The following is a 22213-nucleotide window of genomic DNA, read 5'->3' on the forward strand; positions in this document are numbered from 1 at the left end:
TGCTTTTTTGTGATTTTTGCTTGTTCTTGAACAGGGTGGGTAGAGAGCATGTGGCTATGTGGTCATGTTTTTCCAGTTTTACCAGGGGAGGACAAAAGGGCTGCATTCACCCAAGGATAAAAGTTCAGAAGGACTAGGAGAGGGATGGAGAGAAAAAATGCCCTATTATCTCTAATCTCACAACTGAGCTTCCGACAAATTTTGCTTTCACAAATAGCATGTCTTTACACTTGCCCTTCCATGTACTTGGAATATCTTTCCTCCTTCCCTTTTACAGATCAATTTCCACGTTTTGAAGTGACTTCCCTTTGCGGGAGCATTCATCGCCGCCAAGAGAAAGAGTATCGGGACCATGTCTGAAATAAAGAGCTTTACCTGAGAGGCTGGAATGAAGGGTGAGAGGCATTATGCATTTTCAAAATGATAGGAAGCATCATGCTGTTTACAAGAAACTCCAAATAGTAGATTGCAAAGGACAGTGCCAGGTTGGTAGACGAAACTGGGTCAGTGACATGAGTAACATGAAAATGCTTAAATGTAAGTGTTGAGTCTTGGTAGAACTTTCAAGGGCAGAAAAACACACGCAGATAGTACACATCAGGAAGGAAAAAAACTAAACAAACACCTGTGATAACATGGAGACTAGCCTGAAGATGAGTAAGGGTCATGACAGCAGGTAACACAAGAAGTACAAGGAAGGGTTGAGGAAAGCCTACATTAAGTATGAAAGGGGACCACCACACATCCGTCATTTTGGGGCATGGTGATGTGCACGTTGGTGTGATGCTGGAAGATGTCACTGGTATTTCAGGTACTAGAAGCGTCACTCATGGTGGATGTTTCAACAGAGCTTCCAGACGAAGACCAAGCAAGGCCTAGTGGTCTACTTCCAAAAAGTAGCCACTGAAACCCTACTGTGATATTATACTGGGAAAGGAGCGCCCTGTTAGAAGTCTACAACAATGGGCTCAAGGATGCCAATGATCAAGACGGGGCATGACTGGGCAACATTTTGCTTTCTTATACATAAGGTCCTACTTAACCATAACAATAAGTGATCTGCAAAGTCACTGTGAACACCGAAGTAGTGAATATTAAATACTGCCTCTAAAAGAAATGTAGGGTTAGGCTCCTACAAGCCTCTAGTCATTTTGATCAACCAAAATATGTAACAGCTTTATTTGTATTTAATTTTTAATATGCATTGCTGCATTAGCAGTGAACTCATGGTCAATAGAACTGTAACTCTTGCTTGGATGAAGCTCAGCACACCCCTCACAGCCTGCTTGTGCAGGGGAACATGAGGCTACATTTCCCCACTAGGCTTAGGGGCTATTTTAAACAATGAAATTATCAAGAAAATGCACAAAAATATAAAAATGTGACATCACAAAGACCAAGAAAGGGACATTTGTTTGTAGTAGGATTGTTGAAATGAGGTCAGTTTACTCAGCTTCAGCTAGGAATGTGAACCTCTGGAGACTTTACTCACTCAGTTTTGCACATTCCTTTTGGATGCCTCTGAAAGCACTTGTATTGATTTGGAGATAAACCTATTTTAGCGACTAGACCAATTAACAGAGACTTCACAAATATTGAGGATCAACTTTATTCAAAGAGATGTCCTTGTAATATATAATTCAGGTATTTCAGAAGCAAATGAATACATAAAACTTTGTTAATTCATGATATTTAGTATTGGAGTTGTTTACATAAAAGTCTTTTTACCCCCACAGTTAAATTAGGCATAAGAATACTTTATCCCATATGACCTGCTTTCAGATTTTTTATTTTAAAAAAACCAAACTGGCTATATCTGAGAAGATGTAGTACCAATATTTCTGTTAAGTGAGAAGGATTGAAGATTGGGTTTACTGTATCCCTTAGTAACTGCGACCAAACAAGGTGTAGTACTTGGCAAGGTTCTTGCCGCAGATGCACTTGGCTCCAGGCTGCAGCTCACAGAGCGGCTTGAAGGGGATGCAAAGGCTTTTTGCTCCCATGGAGGGCGCACCAGGTTCCAGATCTTGGTCCCTGAAATAAGTAAGAAGCGCATTCATTTAGGCTCTTGTTTTCCAGTGCAACGCCACGAAACATTTTATCCATGAAGTATATTTACCTGGTTGTGGTTTTTTTAATCCAGTCCTCACAGTCAATTTCTCCACAGAACGGAATCTGAACAATCTAATAAGAAAACAGGCAGTATTTGTAAGTCTTTTTATTCTATTAAAGGTAACGTTTGAGCTCTGTATTAAATTTACAAGCTACAAAAATAGGTGTCTCTGCAAATCTGCTAGATATTTTGCTCAGAAGGTAAAACAGGCAGAAGAGATCCCATTGCTGGAGACAGTAAGCAATGACGAGCATGTCTGCGTCAAGACTCTGGTGCAAATGCTCCCTTTTGCACTCGGGGCCACGGGCTCCCCCATCAAAGTGAGGAGATAGAATGATTAAACACAGTGGATGGGCTTTTCCTTAATGTTATCAAAAACTCAGATAACCTTCACCTTAAGCCATCTGTAAGTGTCTCTAACATGTCAGGGGATTGTTTTTCAAGTCAAAGGTTCTTTGAAGGTCAGAAACCCTTTTGTACTGGGGAAAAAAAAACTTTACTATTTCTTTTGTGAGACCACCCATAATCAGAAGAAAACTGGGGTTTTAACAAATTTTGAAATTGACAGCCTGAATGAAAATTTCTAGTCCTCAGTTTTCGTATAATGCTGACTTAGATTAAGTGCTATGTACGATTCCCTCCAGTTCTGAAAACTAGCGTTTTCCTAGTGTATCCATTTCAAAATGAAGTTTGGTTGGCATAACAATCATATAACAGTAAAAACAAAAATTCCTAGATAGAAAGGTTAATGGATGGAGTCAAAGGGTGGACAATCGCCCATCAGGAAGGCCCAGCACATAAGCAACTAAAAAGAATGCCTTGCGTCCACATTGACTTCAGACCAACAATTCCCAGCCACACATTCCATTTCAGAGGGAGAGTCCTTCCTCGATCTATCTTTGCATTGGGAATTTGTTGAAAAGCTTTCAGAGGATTTCTTTTATTAGGAAGTTATACAAAACCAAGTAATTTGTCCAGTGAACACAACTGGAGCTGAGACAGGTTGCTTGTCTTTTGTCTAATCCCCCCACTGACCACTGACAAGCTGTTATTTTAATCATCTGTTTTAGGACAATAAAGAGCTATGATTTTCTAGGGAAATCCTGGGTGGTGGTAGGAGTGGGTAAGTAAGGGAAGTGTGGCAAGAAGGAGCTTTTCTCGAAATTTTAACAGATTTAATTTGTGCAAAATCGAAACAGACCTGTTAGATGTGTTACTCCCCAAAATGTTTCCCACCTGAGGGTTCTCCTTGCTCTTTTGATAAACAAGAGAGTTGATTTTTAGGAGATCTCAGTCATCTAGTTTATCTTCTGATGGTTGTGAATTTTAATTTGCGTTTGATAGTTAACTGCGTGCCTTAAACTAAGCTCCTATACAGCTTTACTTGCTCTTCTTTGGCCTTTTTAAATTTTTAGGTTTCACAATAAGGTCTCAGATCTAGTTAGTTTAGTTTTTGTGAATGGTTGTGAGATATGGGTTTATTTTTTTTGCAGAGAGATCCAGTTTTCCCATTATTTTTGTTCAAGAGACTCTATTTTGTCCGTTTAGTAAATTTCAACCTTTTGTGGAAGACAACTGCTCACAGGTGGATTGGTTTATTTCTAGTTTCTCAATTCTGCTTCATTTCCACTGCTCCGTGGGTCTGTCTTTGTACCAGAGGCAGACTGTTTCGACTACTGTGGCTACTCAGGGAGTTTAAGGCCTCCACTTTTATCCTTTGTCTTCAGTAAAGCTTGACTTAGCCAGGGTCTCTTTCCTTTCTATATAAAGTTGGTATTCGTTTGTCCACTGCATTAAACAGTTTGTTGTCATTTGGATCAGGATTGCACTGGTATCTACAGATGATTTTGGGTGTTAATGACATTTCAAAATGTGAAGCCTTTCTGTCTGTGAGTATGGGAAGTTTTTCCATTTTTGTAGATCTCGTTTGGATTCTTTAAGTACTGTTTTGTAGTTTTCTTTTTAAGTATTTTATCATTTGGCTATTGAAAATGGCAGTTTACTTGAGTTCATTTTATTATTGTAGAACAAACAATGCATCTGATTTTTGAATGTTGATCTTGTACCGGCCACTGAACAACTCCTTCTATCATTTGCAATAGTTAATGCGGAGCGTCTCTGCGATGTGCTATGTATAGGATAATGTCATTTGCAAATAAGAAAAGTCTTATTCCTTACTTACCAATTTGGATGTCTTTCTTTTCCCATTCTTCTTATAACTCTGGCTAAGACATCAAGGAAAATATTGAATGGAATGGGGATAAAAGGCATCCTTGTTTGGTTGTGACTCGCGAGGGGAATGTTTCAGTCTCTCTCTGCTAAAAATAATGATTTTTGTATATATGCATTTAATTATGCTGAGGAAAATCCTATTTCTAGTTTGCTGTGAGTTTTTTCCAGGAATGGTTGTTGGATTTTATTGTCTTGTTTGCATGGATTGAGATTAAAATGTGGTTTATTTTCATTCATTTATTTATGTAATGGATTATATTATTTTTGTAATGTTGAATCACCCTTACACATCTGAGGTGAATCCTATTTGCCAGTACGCATTCTTTTTCTGAAAGATTTTGAATTCCATCAGGTAGGATTTTGCTGGTAATTACTGCATCTGCATCCATCAAGAATAGTAACAATGTTTTTAGTCCTTCTGCCAATACTGACGGGTGCATTTATTTGCATTTAGTGCACTTATCAATACTGAGGCATTTACTGCGCACATTTGGGGGTGAGCCTTGACATTGTTTTCCTTCTACTTTTTGTGCTGAGGTCTTTTTGTTTATGGATTGTTCTTTTATTTCCTTTGTTTTTATTTTTGTGTTTATTAAGTTCTTTGGTTTTTCAACATACTTTTGGCAAATAGCCTAATTGTCATTGTGATCACTCTAAGATTTGTCTTTACTTTCCCCAAAGTATGAAACTGGTATTTTTTTTAAACATGGAGCATCTATAACAGTGGTTCTCAACCTTCCTAATCCTGTGACCCTTTAAGAGCTCCTGATCTTGTGTTGACCCCCAATCATATTTTTGTTGCAGTGGGGAGGAGATGAGTCACTCAGGGTTCAGTGTAGCACCAATGAAACTCAAAACCTTCCTCTAGTTCTTGAACGCTTCCTCCCCACCAATTATCATGACCCCAATTCTACCTTGCGGACCTCGTTAGACCAGAGGATGCACAGCGGTGCAGTAGGGATCTGGAAACACAGGGAATCTAGGGCAGATGAACCCCTCAGGACCAAGGGTGAGAGTGGCGACACCGGGAGGGAAGGGGGTGTAGAAAGGGAGAACCGATCTTGGGGATCTACGTGTAACCTCCTCTCTGGGAGATGGGCAACGGGAAAGTGGGTGAGCGGAGACGCCGGGCAGTGTGTAAGATAAGATAAAATAATAATTTATAAACTATTAAGGGCTCATGGGGGATGGGGGAGGGAAAAAAAAAGGAAATGAGCTGATTCCAGGAACCCAAATGGAAGGAGAATTTTGAGAATGATGAGGGCAACGAATGTATAAGGGTGCTTTACTCAATTGATGTATGTATGGATTGTGATGAGTTGTATGAGCCCAATGAAATTATTTAAATAAATAAATATGTTTTCATTGCTACTTCATAATTATAATTTTTGCTACTGTTACAAATAGGGCGGCCCCTGTGAAAGAGTTGTTCGACCCCCCAAAGGGGTCGTGACCCACAGGTTGAGAACCTCTTCTTTACCCCATTTATTTTTTTTTTGTTTGAATGTTTTTGTCAATAACAGATTGACATCTGTTTCCTGTTAATTTTTGTAGCTTCATTTTCTTTAGCACTATTTTACTTTTGAGAGTTCTTTATATAGATTAGCATTTGGGTGATGTTTTGTGTGTTAATCTGAGGTTGTTGGCTGCCCTGTTTTGTACACCTGTTGTAAAGATCTACAGTCTTGGAAACCCACAGGGACAATTGTGCTCTGTCCTATGGGGTTGCTATGAGTCAGTATCTACTCAGTGGTAGTGAAACTGGTTTTAGAGTTTAATTTGATCACTTGCTTCAGCCATCTTTACCTTACAGGTGCTGATCTTATCTGTTGTCTCTGAGACATTAAGGCTTTCTTTTATTTTTGATTGATTATATGTTTATTTGCTTTGTCATAGTTTTATTTTCATGTTTCTAAGTAGGCAGGACATATGAGCTCTTGCCACCTGTCTCCATGAGTGGGACAGTGCCAAAGTCTGTTTCCTGGTTGTTCACAGCTTAGTGGATGTTGACTGCCATCTGCTGTTGGTCCAGTGACATGGGAGAGAGTGGCAGCCCTTGAGTGAGCAGGGCAATAGGTGCAGTTGGTGTGTTTGGTGAGCAGGTGACCGAGAAGGTGAGCATGGGGGCAAGCTAGGAAGGCAGCACGTGGCCTGGCGCATTCACGCACCACTAGGGGAGAGGAGGTGAGTCGGTGGACCTGGTTGTTGGCTGGGGGTCAGAGTCACTGGAGTGCTCCCGCATCACTTGGAGAGGTGGATTAATGAGCGGAGTTGCCAAAGCGGTCCCACAAAGCTCAGGGATTGGTCATGGAGTAAAGCAGTCAGGGAGCCAGTGCTATGCAGAGACTAGATTTGGGTGGGCAGGGGAGGCAGGGGTACAGCAGCTGTTGCCTCTCGGTAGATGAACAAGATGGGGCTGATTAGAAGGAAGAAAGAAGAGCTCCGAGTGTGGTCCCTGGCAAATAAGAGTGCAGGGATGTGGGGTTCATGGCTCTAATCTATTGGAGGGTGAGGGAAGGAGTGCACGCCTCAGATCACGTGGGACAAAGCTGTCTGGGCATTACCTATTGGCAACAGTCAGCAACTGAGAGCTGGTCTGGCTTTAAGTGTGAGTTTGGGGGTTTTCCTGTAGTCCAGGTCGGCACACAAACTATTGCTGCATGTGTGCTATCCCCTCAACAGCCAGGGACCATCTGTCTCTGAATCCTAACTCGCTCCCTAATCTGTGGACACCAAGATCCCTCAAACTTTCACCATTTTTCTTGGGCTTTTTAGTTCTTTCCAGGTGTTTCTATTTAGCTTCTCTGTATCTTATTGGGGATGTCTGAATTTGCTTTTCTATGCTCACCTGGGGTCCCTACTGTCTTTGCCTCACAGGGTCTCAAGTTCCTTAGCACCTTGTTACTCCTCATGCATTTTGTTCAATTTCCCATTGTAGTCAAATGCCATCAAGTGACCCTAAAGTACAGAACCACCACCCCGCGAGGCACCAACCTCATACTTGTAATGTGTGAGCCCATTGTTCCAGCCACTGTGACGGTCCATCTTGCTGTGGGTCTTCCTCTTTTTCACTGCCCCTCTAGTTTATCAAGCATGGTGTCCTGTCCTAGGAGCTGGTCTCTGCTGATCACATGTTCGAAGTACATGAGACCCAGTCTCACCATCTTTGACTCTAAAGGGCATTCTGGTCATACTTTTCCCAAGACAGCTTTGTTTGTTCTTTTGGCAGTCCATGGTACTTCAAATATTCTTCACCAGCACTATAATCAAATGCATCAGTTCTTCAGTCTTCCTTATTCAATGTCCAACCTTCACATGCAAATGAGGCCACTGAAAATACCATGGCTTGGGTCAGGCACACTTCAGTCCTCTAGGTAACATCCTTTGCTTTCAACACTTCAACGAAGTCTTGGGCAGCAGAGGTATCCAATGCAATGTTGTTATTTGATCTCTTGACTGCTAGTTGGCATTTAATTATTTTAAAATAGTTTATTGGCTTTTCATTCTTTACCCGTCCTTTTTATGTGCAGGGGCCGAGGACTGTCATCTGCAGCTACTTCACTTGGCTTTATGGGTCTTTGCTTCGACTCAGCCACCACTTTGGTCCTTTAATACTTACTTCTCCTTTATTTAAAATCCTGATCCTGACATATTTTACTAAAACCAAGTCCTATAAATGAAGTATTAAAAAAGGTTACTGTTTATCTTATCAATAAGGAACATTTATGTTCCAAAGCTCCCTTCTTCCTTCTCTCTAGTAAATACAATCTTATTTCCAGGACTTTAATTTTCAGTTAAGCACATTCATGCTGATCAACATGAAGTGAGGTGGGAGGTGGATGTATTACTGTATACAAGAAACACAATTTGTTTTCTGATCCTCACCTGCTCTTAGATGTACTATTGCTGTACTTTAGAACAATGTCAGCACCTCAACAGTGGCTTATCTACTAGCACAATAAAAGATCAGATTCCACTAATACCTGCTAGGATTCATTTCTTTGAAAGCATATGTTAGCTACACTACTAATTAATGCTTATGTACTGTAAAAGACCATATTTCTATAATAAAGGAAATGGAAAATTTAGTTTTTAATAGAAAAAATAATGATAAATGGATTATCATTCACTGCTATTAAGTCGATGCTGACTCAGGAATCCTATAGGGCAGGGCAGAACTATCCCTGTGAGAGTTCAAGACTGTAACTCTTTATGGGACTAGAAAGCCATATCTTTCTCCTATAACTAAAGTAGTGAGGGGAAAAAAACCCACCGTGTCATATGACTATCCAGTGTTCAGCCCTGTATTAGTAGTAGGCAATTTGAGTTAACTAAAAGATTATGGAACCCTAACAAAGGTGGAAGATTACAAAGGAACCAAAACAGTATAACAGGAGTTAAATACTGTTGAATACGAATCTGAAGAGGATTTTCAGACTATCTGTTTTGCACTCATTTTACAGATTAGCACGTTGAAAGCCAGAGATCAGCAATTAGGCGCATATTAAGAGGTTAAGATCATAAACAACAATAAAGAGGAAAGTGCATTAAACATGTAAGAAAAGGGATCTACTCCTCACAGAGGGGTTTAGGGGAGGAGATGGGTCAGTCAGGGTGCAATGATGTAGTACCAATGAAGAACACAGCTTTCCCCAGATCCTGGATGCTTCCTCCCAACTACCATGATCCGAATTCTACCTTGCAGGACTGAATAGGGCAGAGGTTGTACACTGATGCATATGGGGGCTGGAGGCACAGGGAATCCAGGGTGGATGATACCTTCAGGACCAAGGGTGTGAGGGACGATGCTGGGAGAGTGGAGGGTGAGTGGGCTGGAAAGGGGGAACTGATTACAAGGATCCACATGTGACCTCTTCCCTGGGAGACGGACAGCAGAGAAGGGGGTGAAGGGAGACTCCGGATAGGGCAAGATATGACAAAATAACAATCTATAAATTAACAAGGGCTCATGAGGGAGCGGGGAGCGGGGAGGGAGGGGGAAAAATAAAAGAGGACCTGATGCAAAGGGCTTAAGTGGAGAGCAAATGCTTTGAAAATGATTAGGGCAAAGAATGTATGGGTGTGCTTTATACAATTGATGTATGTATATGTATGGATTGTGATAAGAGTTGTATGAGCCCCTAATAAAATGTTAAAAACAAAACAAAAAAAAGAAAAAGAAAGTTCAAGGTTGTAAAGGGAAAAAAAGAAAAGGGATCTAATTCTGGCACTAGCACTACCTATATAGTTCCTGGGCCATGGTTTTTTCTTATTTGTAACCTGAGGACAGTTTACAAGCATGTATATTAGGATATTTATTCATACAGGACTCATTCTAGTAACGGACAATTTCGCAGATCAAGATAGATCTTTATAGCAAGAAACATTTAGGCCGAGAATAGCTGCATCCATATTGTATGGTTGGGCGCCAGTGAGGTGGTTCCAGCTCACAGTGATTCCATGTACAACCGAGCAAAACACTGCCTAACCCGGTGCCACCCACGACTGTTCTTCTGTTGAAGCCTCTCTATACTACCAGGCATAAACGATCTCCGTCAACCTGCCTCTCTTGACATGTCCCAAGTACCTAAGAAAAACAATTCTTGCTTCTGAGGCATATTCGGACTGTATTTTGGCAGTCTGTGGGACTTTCCCCACTCTTCACCAGCACCATAGTTCAAATGCGTCGATTCTTCTCCCGTCTTTCTCTTTCAGTAGCAATCACACTTTCACATGCATATGAGGCAAATGAAAATACCATGGCTTGGATCAGGCAAGCTTCAGCCCTTAAAGTAACCTCTTTGCTTGTCAACACTTTAAAGAGGCCTTCTCCAAAGATTTATCCAATGCAATTCACTGTTTGATCTTTAACTGCTGTTCCCATAAGCAGCTGCACACATATAATACATAACACCTGGGAAACTTTACAAAGTCATTAACTTATTTTAAAAGTCTAGGTATGGATGGTTATAAGAGCTGTAAGAGCCCCCAACAAATGCTCTTAAAGACAGACAGATAGACAGGCAGTAAGTCAGTCTAGGTAATTTTAAGGAAAAAATGCCCACTCATTTTGACAAAGTTTTAGACATTTGCAATCATTTATTCTCCCCCATTATTTAGAAACTCAATTAAAACCTGGAGTAGTAGGTATGGCTAGGGCATTGAGAAAAAATGACTTTACCCCTGGTTTTAAGAATCTGTACATTACACTTCCTGTGGTAGAACATTTACACTAGGAACTTAAATCCAGCTGAAAAATTAGCATTTCAATAGTGAAGACTTTAGTGGTGATACAGAACAAATGTTATATCAGGATATCAAATATAGGGAAAAGCATTGACATAATTAGTTTACAGTGCAATTGAAAAATTATATAATGGGAATCCAGGATAGATGATCCCTTCAGGACCAGTGCTGAGAGGCGTTACCGGGAGGGTGGGGTGGAAAGAGGGAACTGATTACAAGGATGTACATATAACCTCCTCCCTGAGGGACAGACAACAGAAAAGTGGGTGAAGGGAGTGGATATGATATGACAATAATAAATTATTATTATTCATGAGGGAGGGGGGAACAGGGAGGGGAAAAATGAGGAGCTCATACCAAGGGCTCAAGCAGAAAGCAAACGTCTTGAGAATGATGGTGTCAACAAATGTACAAATGTGCTTGACACAATGGATGGATGGTGATGAGTTGTACAAACCCCCAATAAAATGATCTTTTTAAAAAAGAATGTCAAATGAAAAAGGCTGTTTTTTCCTACCTCCACCCCAAAAAGTGTGGAATTAAAAAAAAAGAAAAATGATGTAATGTTCCAATCAAAGCTTCAAAGAAGTTCATAATGATTTACTCCTCTGCTGAAAATCTGCATTTCCACCCCAGATGTACTGAACCAGAGTCTATGCACAGTGAAGAATACTTGGGGATCTGAGGTAGATTGCAAATTCTCAACAGGGGCCAAACTAAAATGAATTTGTTGGAAGCCCTAGTTATAATGTTTTGGAAAGCCACTGGAAAATTAAAAGAGTATATGAGGAATTTTGTGGAAAAAGTTAATTAAAAGATAATGGAACTTCCCCACAAACTTCTTGAAGTCCCACTATATACCATGAATAATATACAATCTCTGTATGATTAGTAGACCTGAATTCAATCAGTAGGTCTTAAAATTTATCAAAATGTTTTTAATATTCAAAACGGTTTTTGGAATCATTTACCTTTCCAGAATCTAGTGCTTTCTGAAAGTCCTCCATTGTATTTGCCACAGCCATATGGGTCTTAAGGTCTTCAGAAGCCCTACAAAAGAGAGAGAAAGAGTACATAATTTTCCTTAAAAATACAAGAGCGAAGCCTAACTACACTGGTGGTGCAGTGGTTAAGTGCTTGGCTGCCAACCAAATGGTTGGTGGCTTGAGCCCACTAGCGATTCCCTACATGCCAATTTACGTCTGCAAAGATTTACACTCTTTACGGAAATCACATGGATCAATTCTACTCTCTTCTACAAATAACTATGAGGTGGAATCAACTTGATACTAAATATGCATAATTTAATGAAAAATCAAAAGCCTAGAATCAGAAGAACTCAATATGCATCTGAACTTTGTCACAAGTCATGATCTTCAGTTCAGTAACCTCAGTTGCTTTGTCATGGCATTACTGAGTAAGAAACGTACAGAAAATAAGCCAATCCACAATAAATCTTTGAAATAGCCCCTCACAGTACTAAAATTATCAGCCCCACTTCAGGGTAAGCAAGCCAAGCTAAGCAAAACCATTTGCCTCTAAACACAGACGTAGCAACAAAGCCAAAATTAAAATGAGTTCATTCCTTCCAAGGAGGCCTAATGTGAGTTGTTACCCACTGTGCAGTCAGACCCTGAATGGAATGAAATGCTGTCCAGTCCTCCACCAGCCCATGGCTGGCTAAGGAGGTTTCCAATGGTTGATTCTTGGAAGTAGACTGGCAAGCCTCTCTCCACATCATAATAACACACACTCCTCCACTGACATACAAACAGTAGCTGTGCTTGAGGTACACTGTCTAGGCACTGAGCCTAAATCTCCCACATGAAAGGTGAGAAGTTTATCATTAACCCTAACATGAGTTAGGCAGTTGTTGTTAGGGGCCATTGAGTCAGCTCCAACTCATAGCCCCCTTGATGTACAACAAACACTGTCTGGTCCTGCACCATCCTCACAATTGTTCCTATGTTTGAGCCCATTGTTGCAATCACTGTGTCAATTCACCATGCCAAGGGTCTCCCTCTTTTCACTGCCACTCTAGACAAGAGTGTTAAATGAATAATGAAGATGCAGGCATGCCCCTCCCCAAAGTGAACTTCAATTCAGTCTCTGCACGGGTAGTCAGGAAAAACAATTCCAAACCAATCACCACTAGGTGATCCTAAAGACTGCTCAGTACACAACTCCCATAGCCCAATGGCCTTTTCAACTTTGGTTGCACATTATGAGCACCTGAGCCACTGCCAGGTCCTTTCTCAGCCAATCAGTATTTCTTGAGAGGAGCCCAAACAAATTCACTGTCATTCAGTCAATTCTGGCCCACAGCAACCCCTACAAGACAGAGAAGGAATGCCCTGTGTGTTTCCAAGGCTCCCGAATCTTAACGGAAACAGAAGCCCTCATGTTTGGACTGCAGGGTGTCTGGTGGGTTCGAACCACCCATCTTGTAGCCCAAGAAGTAGACCACTATGCTACCAGAGCTCCGGAGAGGAGTTTGAGAAACTGATATGATTTTTAATGCAGCTAATGTATACTCCGTGGGTAAGAATCAATGCCTTAATCCTCCATATGTATATGTGATGAGAGCCCAGATCTAAAATTAACATAAAATTGTACACAGGACAGCCTGCTTAGTAGGGAGATGAAGCAATTAGAAAAATAACCGTAATACAAGTATGTGTTGTTTAACAAATAAGATATATTCCGTGAAACAGGATGTTATGTGATTTAGATGTTGGAAAACACCAGGTTAAAAACTTATGGGAGGCTGCTTCCAGTTGGCCTTGTTCCTGCTGGTGCAGTCACAGGAACAGCTAGGACTGAGAGGAGAGGGGAGAGTGAGGACAGGGAGTGGAGAGGGGGAGAGCATGTCTAGCCCAGTCTGTTTCTCCCACGGGAGCCACAGGAACTGGCAGGACCTCACAGGCCCTCCAGCTGCCTGCCTTCCAGCTCTCTGGACAAAGCCTGGGACCTTACAGCCAGAGTCATGCTCTCAGTTTCACCTGCCGGTAGCCCCTGTGGTCCCATGCTAAATGTCCGGGCTTACTATGCAAATCTTGTGACAGCTTTTACTTGTAGGCACATAAGTAAAAGCAATGAGTGGCTATGGACACAAGCGCACTTGTTAAGAAAGCTTCATTCATAGCATGCTTAGGCTAGAAAGAGCCCCAAAGTTTTACTAACAGAAAATATAGTCACAAACAGTGGCACAGTCATACACTAGAATGTTAATCAACATTTTGAAAAACTGATCAGGAAATAGCTTACTGAACAAGAAGCTGCATATCAGAGAATCTCTGAAGAAGGACAGTAAACGGGATTTACGAGGGCCGTAGACAAAAGGTACTCCAACACAACAGCAAGTTTGCTGTTCTTTGTATAAAGAACAGAGATGCAGCATGGAATGTTGTACATTAATGTTAGAAATGTTCTTTGTATCAGAATTTACTATTAATGAAAACAAAGTCAACAGATTGATTTAAAAAAATCTGGGCTTGTGTGTCTTTAAAACCTTAGGGAAAAATAATACACAAAGAGCTGTTTTTCTTTAAAAACAAAAGCCATGTAGTGGAATGCTGCCCAAAGAGATGTTAAGCGATGCATACCAAACCCAAACCTGAGAGGCTAACTAAGTACTGAGGGAGTTCAGCAAGGGAAGAATTTCTACCAGTGGTTCAATCAAAGAACTCCCACGTATGGATTTCAATGACTGAGTAGAACTTGAAGACAAAAGACAGAACAATTCTAAGAAACTAACCTTGTGTAAAGGTTCACTTGGATGTCTTCCAAAATGGCTTGAAGTTTAGTCTCAGCCTCATTTTCAGTGACTGTCAGCTTTTCTCCAGTGTCTCGTCTGACAGCTACAAACTGACAGCTCTTTATATCGCGTGGCCCAACCTCAAGTCTAATCGGAACACCCTATGAAACAAACAACCAATTGAAATAATACTGCTTATCTTCAAACGACTTACTTCAAAATCGATTTTATGGCTTTAGCAACTCGACATCTTAAACATCTAAAAATCACGTGCATAACCAATTTTTTAAAGTTATTTTTCTACGATATTACAGAAGCTATAAACATGGACTCATAGCGACTTTGTATGACCAAATAGAACTGCCCCTGTTGGTTTCAAAACTGTAATTCTGTAGGGGAGGAGAAAGCCTACTCTTTCTCCCTCAGAGCAGCTAGAGGGTTTGAACCACTGACGTTGCAGTCAACAGCTCAACAAGTAAACCCATTACACCACCAGGGCTCCTACCTGTATCTTTAAGAAGGCATAAATATAATGGGGAAAAAATCTGAGAGGAGGAAGCTCTCACTGGAAAAACATGAACGTCACTGTCTCGACTCACTGTCATTCAGTTGACACTGCCTGACTCATAGAGACCCTATGGCACAGTACATAACCGTCCCTGTGAGTTTCGGAAACTGACTCTTTACAGGAAGAGAAAGTCCAGTCTTTCTCCTAAGGAGCCATTGGTGGTTTCAAACTGCCCAGCCCTTGTGGTTAGTGAGTCACCCCAGGGCTCCGCAGTCCTTCTCTTGAATCAGTATTGCCAATTTTCCTCACAGTAGCACACACAGAAAACCATACCTGTTACTGGAGTAAACAGAATGCTTCATGAGGCTAAAGCCACTCTAACCCCCCAGGAGATCGCAGCCTTAGCACATCCATGGCTCGATGTGTGTTCGTGATTCAATGGTGTGTTCTGGTTTGGAAGCTCTAACTCTGGATCCTCCCTCATTAGCCAGCATCAGAATCTTCCGGGAGGCTTGGTAAAGTACAATTACTGGTCTCTGCCTCCAAATGGAACTGAAACGCTACTAAAACCTACTATTATTTGTTCTCTTCACAAGCTCCCGAAACTCTCTTTCTCACAGTTCTGTAATTTTAGGCATCAAGTTTAGCACTTGGGTGCATTTTTTCTCCCTTGAGGAACATGGACAAGAAAGCTGCAGCAGAACCAGTCCGTACAAAGAGTATCCCCCACTCCACACCACCTCCATGGTATAGGCTCACTGGGGAACTAAAATAGAGCGACACTGAAAAGACCAATTAGTTGTAGGCGGAGAGTGAAATTAAAAAAAAAAAAAGGAAAGGAGGAAACAGATGTGAATACAGATAACTATTTTCTTATTATTCCAGCTAGCGGTAAGCAAAACATTATTCCTTTCATATTTGCTAAGCCAAACAAGTATACATTGTTTGGTTTAGCAACAGGTTTTTCTATATTAAAAAAAAAAAACAACAACAAAAAAACAGCCCTGCAATTTAGGGGAAATCACACAGAGAAAAGATTCAACTTTAAAGTCTTCATTGGAGGTAGGACAGGGAATAAAGGAAAACATGAATTACATAAAAGGGAAGCAATAACAATACAATTAAAGTCTTCAGCACAGAAGATTCACTTCAGAATTTACAACCAATAGAGTGATGCATATTAGTAACTTCGGGAATCTTAGCTGTATTAATGCTGAATACTTTCAATATTGTTGACTCTCACAACTCAAAAGCTTGGCACTACAATCTCTCCCCATCTCTTCATCCTATTTCCTGTACAAGAATTGATCTACTCTTGACTCCTATTTCTAGATCCAATGAGTCCTTGTTTCATTGTAAGAAAAATATCTGAAAACCCAGAAGTCTGAAAAACAGAACTGTAATAGTTCATCTATTAATGAAAATGTTTAACCCAAAAAAACCTATTAAAAGCATTAAACAAGAATTGAAATGGATATATACAAAGTAAAAATCAACAATCCGATGTAAAACAATATGAAAACAATGGGATGTGAAAACCAGGGCATGAAATTAAGCCGCTGCAGCTTTATTAACACCCTGTAAGAGTAACAGCTAATGACAGCCACACAGTTTTGAAAGCTTGACTGTTTCAATGTTTATATAAATTTCCGACATATTTTAGTGCACATGAGGCTCATCAGTCATAAACCAGGTCTTCAATAACATCTGCATTCTAACATAACATAAACAAACTTCCAGAGCTATTTTAAACTTAACAAATAGGTAAGTTTGGGTGTTTTAAATTTATCAAATATGTCAAGATTATAAAATTATAGGTAATAGAAAATTTTAAGTGAAGGGTGGGAGGGCAGGAACCTCACTCTATCAATACAGGAAACAATAATGAATGGAAAAGCCTCAACTTATAAAAAAGCATACAGAGTTAAATTTTTTTAAAATCTAAATGCAAATTGGGGGAGTAGGAGTAAAATGTGCAACTGAGGAATTTACCTTGAGTTCCCAGTGATTGAATTTCCAACCTGGTGAATAGTTGTCTCGCAAATCAGTTCTAACACGAATATTAACATTGAGTAATCGTTTTTGATAATCATTGCACTTTGCAATCAGGGCTTCTCTGTCTTCTTCAGAAAGTGCATTAGTAATGCCACAAGGAATAATCACCACCTAGAACAAAGAACAGTGTCTCAAATTTATATAAGCAATCAGTACAGATTTATTATTACATAATATTCAATAGTTAAAAGCCTTGTTGTGACTATAAAACTTAACACACAAATCCATTTGTGTGCTTCCTAACCTAAATGTCTCTGTGAGTTGCTGTCAGGTCAATTCTGACCTGCGCTGAAGGAAGCAGGGAGTGTGTAACTGCGCCACAGGGTTTTCAAGGATGCATCCACTTGGAAATAGACCACCGGGCACCTCTGTGTGGGTTGGACATTTTGGCTAGTAGTTGAGCATTTAACTGTTTGCTTCACCAATCTGCATATATTTAAAGTCTACTGGTTAGCTACAAATGATCTGTCCATGGTTAATGCATTCTCATTCTCCTGTTTAACATATCGTAAACCATATCAAAGAGTTTTCAAAAGAAGTTTTATATATAAAGTACGTAGCTTGAAGAAACGACACACCAAGGTCTGGATTGTGATGTTGTATTTAGCTCTGTGAAACAGATCTCAATGGCATTGACGCTATCAAATTCCATTAGTACATACGGCATGCATTTTTATCAAAGGGAACGTAAGTAGAATGGTCTTCCTTATAAACAGAGATGGTTCCTTACCTGAACACAGGCTACACGGGGTGGCAATACCAAACCCATGTTGTCTCCGTGAACCATGGTCAAAACACCAATAGTTCGAGTTGTCAGGCCCCAAGAGTTTTGATAGGCAAATTGTTTCTCTCCCGGTGTCTTTGGATCTTCAAAGATTATTTCAAACATTTTGGAAAAATTCTGCCCTAAGTGATGTGATGTTGCTCCCTGAAACGGAGAAATATTAGCTTTATTCTTAATAATCTATTTAATACCCTCGAAGAGAATGAAGAACATGGACTAAGCCTTTTAATTTTCTTGTTGTTCAAGCAGGACATGCGTTTTTAAATGCAAGTGTAATGTAACAAAGAAACTGCTTATGTATACAATCGCCCTGATTCAAAGTGACCCCACAGGACGGAGAAGAATCGCCCCACCTGGGTTATAATCTTTACACCAATGAATCACCAGGCCTTCTCTCCCCTGGGAAGAAGACTGGTGGTTTCCCTTTGGTTAGCAGCATGCATTTTAACCACTGTGCCACCAGGGCCAAAAGACTAGGACTGGCAAAAAATGTACCATAGAATACATTGTTCTAGGCAGCACTTCTCACATGAGGTACTTAACTACAAGAGCTCTAAAAAGAGCTTGGAAGTGGCCAGCTAAGGCAGACCAACTGATCCCCGGGACAACAGAGGCCGGAGAGTCCACACAGGAGAAGGGTGAAGAATGTACAGCGAGCTGCCTCAATGAACAGCTGTCTCCTTGCTCATGAGACCATTTTTGATCAAAGATTCCAGAGAAGAATTCTGATCAAAAGAGAGGAAATGCATTATTTACAAAATGTCAAATTATTCCGGACCTCTGGAGGGTAGATGAATCCCCGAAAAGATTGTCCTGAGAGAATCTTTAAAGCAAACAACCTTGAGGAGATTAGATCTGCTAATCTAATCTGGAATAGGTCTGCTTTATATTACCATATGGTCCCAGAAAACACGTGAAATGGTCATTAAAATTATTTTTCTGACAGAAGAAGTGATGGCGCCTGCCTCTAGGCTGTGCCCCGACAGACCCCATGCAGCAGCTGGGTACCTGTATAGCTCTCCCACTAGCGGATATGAATGCTTCCACGGTAGTTGTATAGTCTCCACCTGCAAATTTTTCCTTTTCAGTCTTTCTTCCTTTGACAACAGGAATTGCTAGGAGTTCTTCGTACACCTGGGCATACAAGTCAAGTATCTGCAAGACCTGCAATCATATTTAAGTGTAAATGCGTTCAGATATTAACTCTATAAAGCCACAGGGATATTTATTAAGTCTATAAAGCCACAGAATCTAAAAGTGTATCGGACAGTCTGTAAGATGCTATGGATGACAGTGGAAGCCCCACATCCACTCTCAGTGCTAAATGGATTGAGTCTCCTCCCGTGAATACGCACTGAGGACGGTCTAGGAACAGAAGAGCCAGACAAAGAGCATTTGGCAAGTGGATTTTAGGAGCTGTAGTTAGCTTGAAGGGTAACACTTGGTCTCTAGATCCCTCTTTTGACCCATTTGGAAATTATTCTAGTTTTTCAACATTCTGTTTTCTTTTCAATTGAGGTTTTCCCGTGTGGCAAGGTCAGGATGGGTACATCCATGAAGATAGTACCTGGATTAATAATTACCTGGGGCATGGAAGGAGAGGTGGGGGGAGATGGGAAGTCAATAGCAATGGGTACAAGAAGGAAGAAAACGTTACAAAGATGCTAGGGATGAATGCACAACTCAGTATGACTGAACTATTGACTTGTATGATATGTTAACTATAGTTCAGTAAAACTATTTCAACAATTTATACTGGAAAACCACGTCATGTGTAAAAATCCTTTTTATAGAGATTACAGTAGCCAGTTTGTATTTGTCAAGGAAACAATAATTGTTATCAACAGAAATTTGTTCTGGAAAACCATCTATTGCTAAATCCTAACCTCTACGCCCATGGATATCCCAGTTGGGAATGGGCTCTTTGTCATGTTAATGAGGAGACGTAACATGGGGTGTGTCTGAATCAATCTTTTTTGAGACATAAAAGAAATCAAATATGCAAACAAAAGAAAGATAGGGTAACATATGAGCCAAGGCACACGGAGATCTAAAAGGATCCAGAAAAGTGGCTACATTTGTTGTCCTCCAAGAAAAGAAAGGAATCACCCCTGGAGCAGTAGAAGTCAAGAGGAATGTTGGAAGGATACCAGGAAGCAGGGCCTTCTCGTTTGAAAGGGTAGGCCACCTGGCTCTCAAACGGTGAGGCTGGAAACTCCTAAGTTTCAAGCAGACATATCTCCATCAGCTTGGTTCCAGAGTATGGAGCTGCTGTTTAGCTCCTTGTGGAATGACGCCACCACTCAAAGCTGATCTGTGTGGTGGAATCAGGACAGCCACGTCGAAAGGGCAGAAGGAGGCTGGTGGGGTTGTGATCACTAAGCAGATGGACTAGGAGGATGGGGCAGCCTAAAGCCAAAAGAGCAGAGTTGTCATCTCAGTGTGCCTGGAAGACAGGAGTTAAGGCCAGAGTCCAGGACATCCACTCAGAATCCCGAGCACATGTTCATCATGTAGAGTTTGGAGGGCAGGGCTACTGCCCAGATGGTTTCATGTAAGATATGATTAGTTTCCAGCCTTGAGAGCTAATGTAATTTGTTCTGCTGGGTTTTGGAACTGCTTGGTGCCTACAATCCTTCCTTGCCCTCCAATTGATTCCATTTTTAATGAAAATATACACTTTGTACCCATTACACAGTATTTTAGAAACAAATAACTGGTAGTCTAGATTTCACAGGTTCACAGATGAAGATCAATTTTGGTTCTGGATAAAAATTTTAAAGAAATGTTTACAAATTTAGAATATGAATGAGCAAATAATGCTAATAAAAATGGTAAAAATTAAAGTACTTCTATGTACAATTTCTTATCATTTTTGTTATCATAAAGCTTAATTATTTCCTGTTTTTTCTTTTTTTAATCATTTTATCGTGGGTTCACACAACTCTTATCACAATCCAAACATACATCCACTGTGTCAAGCACATTTGTACATTTGTTGCCATCATTATTCTCAAAACATTTGCTTTCTCCTTGAGCCCTTGGTATCAGCTCCTCATTTTCCCCTCCCTCCCTGCTACCTCCGTCTATGTACAAATTTAAACAATATTCCTTTTCATTTAGTAAAAAAAAATTTAATAGTTTCTTAGATTTTTATTTTAATAAATTATCAATAGATAATAACAAAATAACATACCAAGAAATGTTCTTTTAATATTCCTTTGATACCATATCAAATTTCAACTTTAAATGGAAGGGAAGGAGATGCAGGATAAACAAAACAATACTCAAAACAAACTAGGAAGCTTCCCTATTCCAGATCTCACAACCTCTTACACACCACAGCAGTCAAAAAACAGCCCAATCTGGACCGACTAGAGATACATAGACCAATGGAAGAGAACAGAGAACCCAGAAATCAATCCATCCACCTACATGCAACTGACTTGTTACAATGGATGACATACACTAACGGAGAAGAGATGGGTCTCTTCAAGAACTGGTGCTAGCAAAATTAGATTTCTATTTGCATAAGAATGAATCAGGATCTATGCCCCATTCTATAAATAGTAATGAATTCACATGGACTAAAAGATCTGAATGTAAACTCTAGAATTATAAAGATCAACGATGAAAAACAGGGACAATCAAGGGGCCTAAAGCATGACATAAGCATACTATCAAAAATAATGCAAACACAGAAGACAGAATAACTGGGACCCTCTTAAAAAGAAAGAAAAAAAACTTATGTCATAAAATTTCATCAAAAGAGTGGAGAGAACCCACAGAATGGAATTTTTTTGGCAGTGACATAGCAGACAAGAGAATAATCTCCAAAGTCTATAGAAAATTTCTATACCACAAAAAAACAACCCAATATAAAAATGTAAAGAGGATATTAACAGCTTACAAAGACATCCTCCAGGTGGCCAAAAAACTTTTAAAAAATGCTCATAACCCCTAGCCATCTGAGAGAAACAGATAAAAGCCATGTTATCACTTCACCCCACAATTGGTAGCTATCATTTCCTTCCACTACCTGTTCACACAGACCCATCAGAAAAAATGAAGGTTGTTGGGAGTAACAAATAATTCACTACACTGCAGTAGCAAAGTTCAAAAATCAGAAAGGAACAAATGCTGGAGTGGGTATGGGGAGACTGGAACGCACATATACTGCTGGTGGAACTATAAAACCGTTTAAGCACTGTGGAATGTGGTATGGTGCTTCCTCAAACAATTGGGAACAGAAATACCTTGATCACAACAGTGCTACCAGACATATACCCTACAAAAACAGAGAGCATAGCACAAATATACGTGCGCCATGTTCCTTACTGCAGTGTAAACAACAGCAAGAAGACAGAAACAACTTAGAAGTCCATTGGTAGAAGAATGGATAAGCAAACTTTGGTATGTACCCACAATGGAATACTATGTCATCATAAAAGAATATAATTATGAAACTGTGAAGCACCTCATGGCATGGCATGGATTTGACAGCATTATGCTGTCAGA

The 22213-nt window shown here is 40.2% G+C and overlaps 1 protein-coding gene across 1 annotated transcript in view; it reads right to left on the reverse strand.

The window, feature by feature from the left end:
* Window positions 1-1593: 1593 nt before the first annotated feature.
* The window catches only part of EPRS1 (glutamyl-prolyl-tRNA synthetase 1), a 70752-nt gene continuing 50132 nt past the window's right edge, over window positions 1594-22213 (reverse strand). Inside the window, exons 26-32 of the mRNA XM_075530460.1 lie at window positions 18704-18859; window positions 17642-17839; window positions 16849-17022; window positions 14349-14509; window positions 11563-11641; window positions 2120-2184; window positions 1594-2034 (exon numbers count right to left, since the gene is read on the reverse strand). Of these exons, the coding sequence (XP_075386575.1) occupies window positions 1884-2034; window positions 2120-2184; window positions 11563-11641; window positions 14349-14509; window positions 16849-17022; window positions 17642-17839; window positions 18704-18859 (984 nt within the window). The 3' untranslated portion in view covers window positions 1594-1883. The remainder of the gene's footprint in view (window positions 2035-2119; window positions 2185-11562; window positions 11642-14348; window positions 14510-16848; window positions 17023-17641; window positions 17840-18703; window positions 18860-22213) is intronic.

This window comes from Tenrec ecaudatus, chromosome 1 (assembly GCF_050624435.1).
Source record: "Tenrec ecaudatus isolate mTenEca1 chromosome 1, mTenEca1.hap1, whole genome shotgun sequence".
Lineage (NCBI taxonomy): Eukaryota > Metazoa > Chordata > Mammalia > Afrosoricida > Tenrecidae > Tenrec > Tenrec ecaudatus.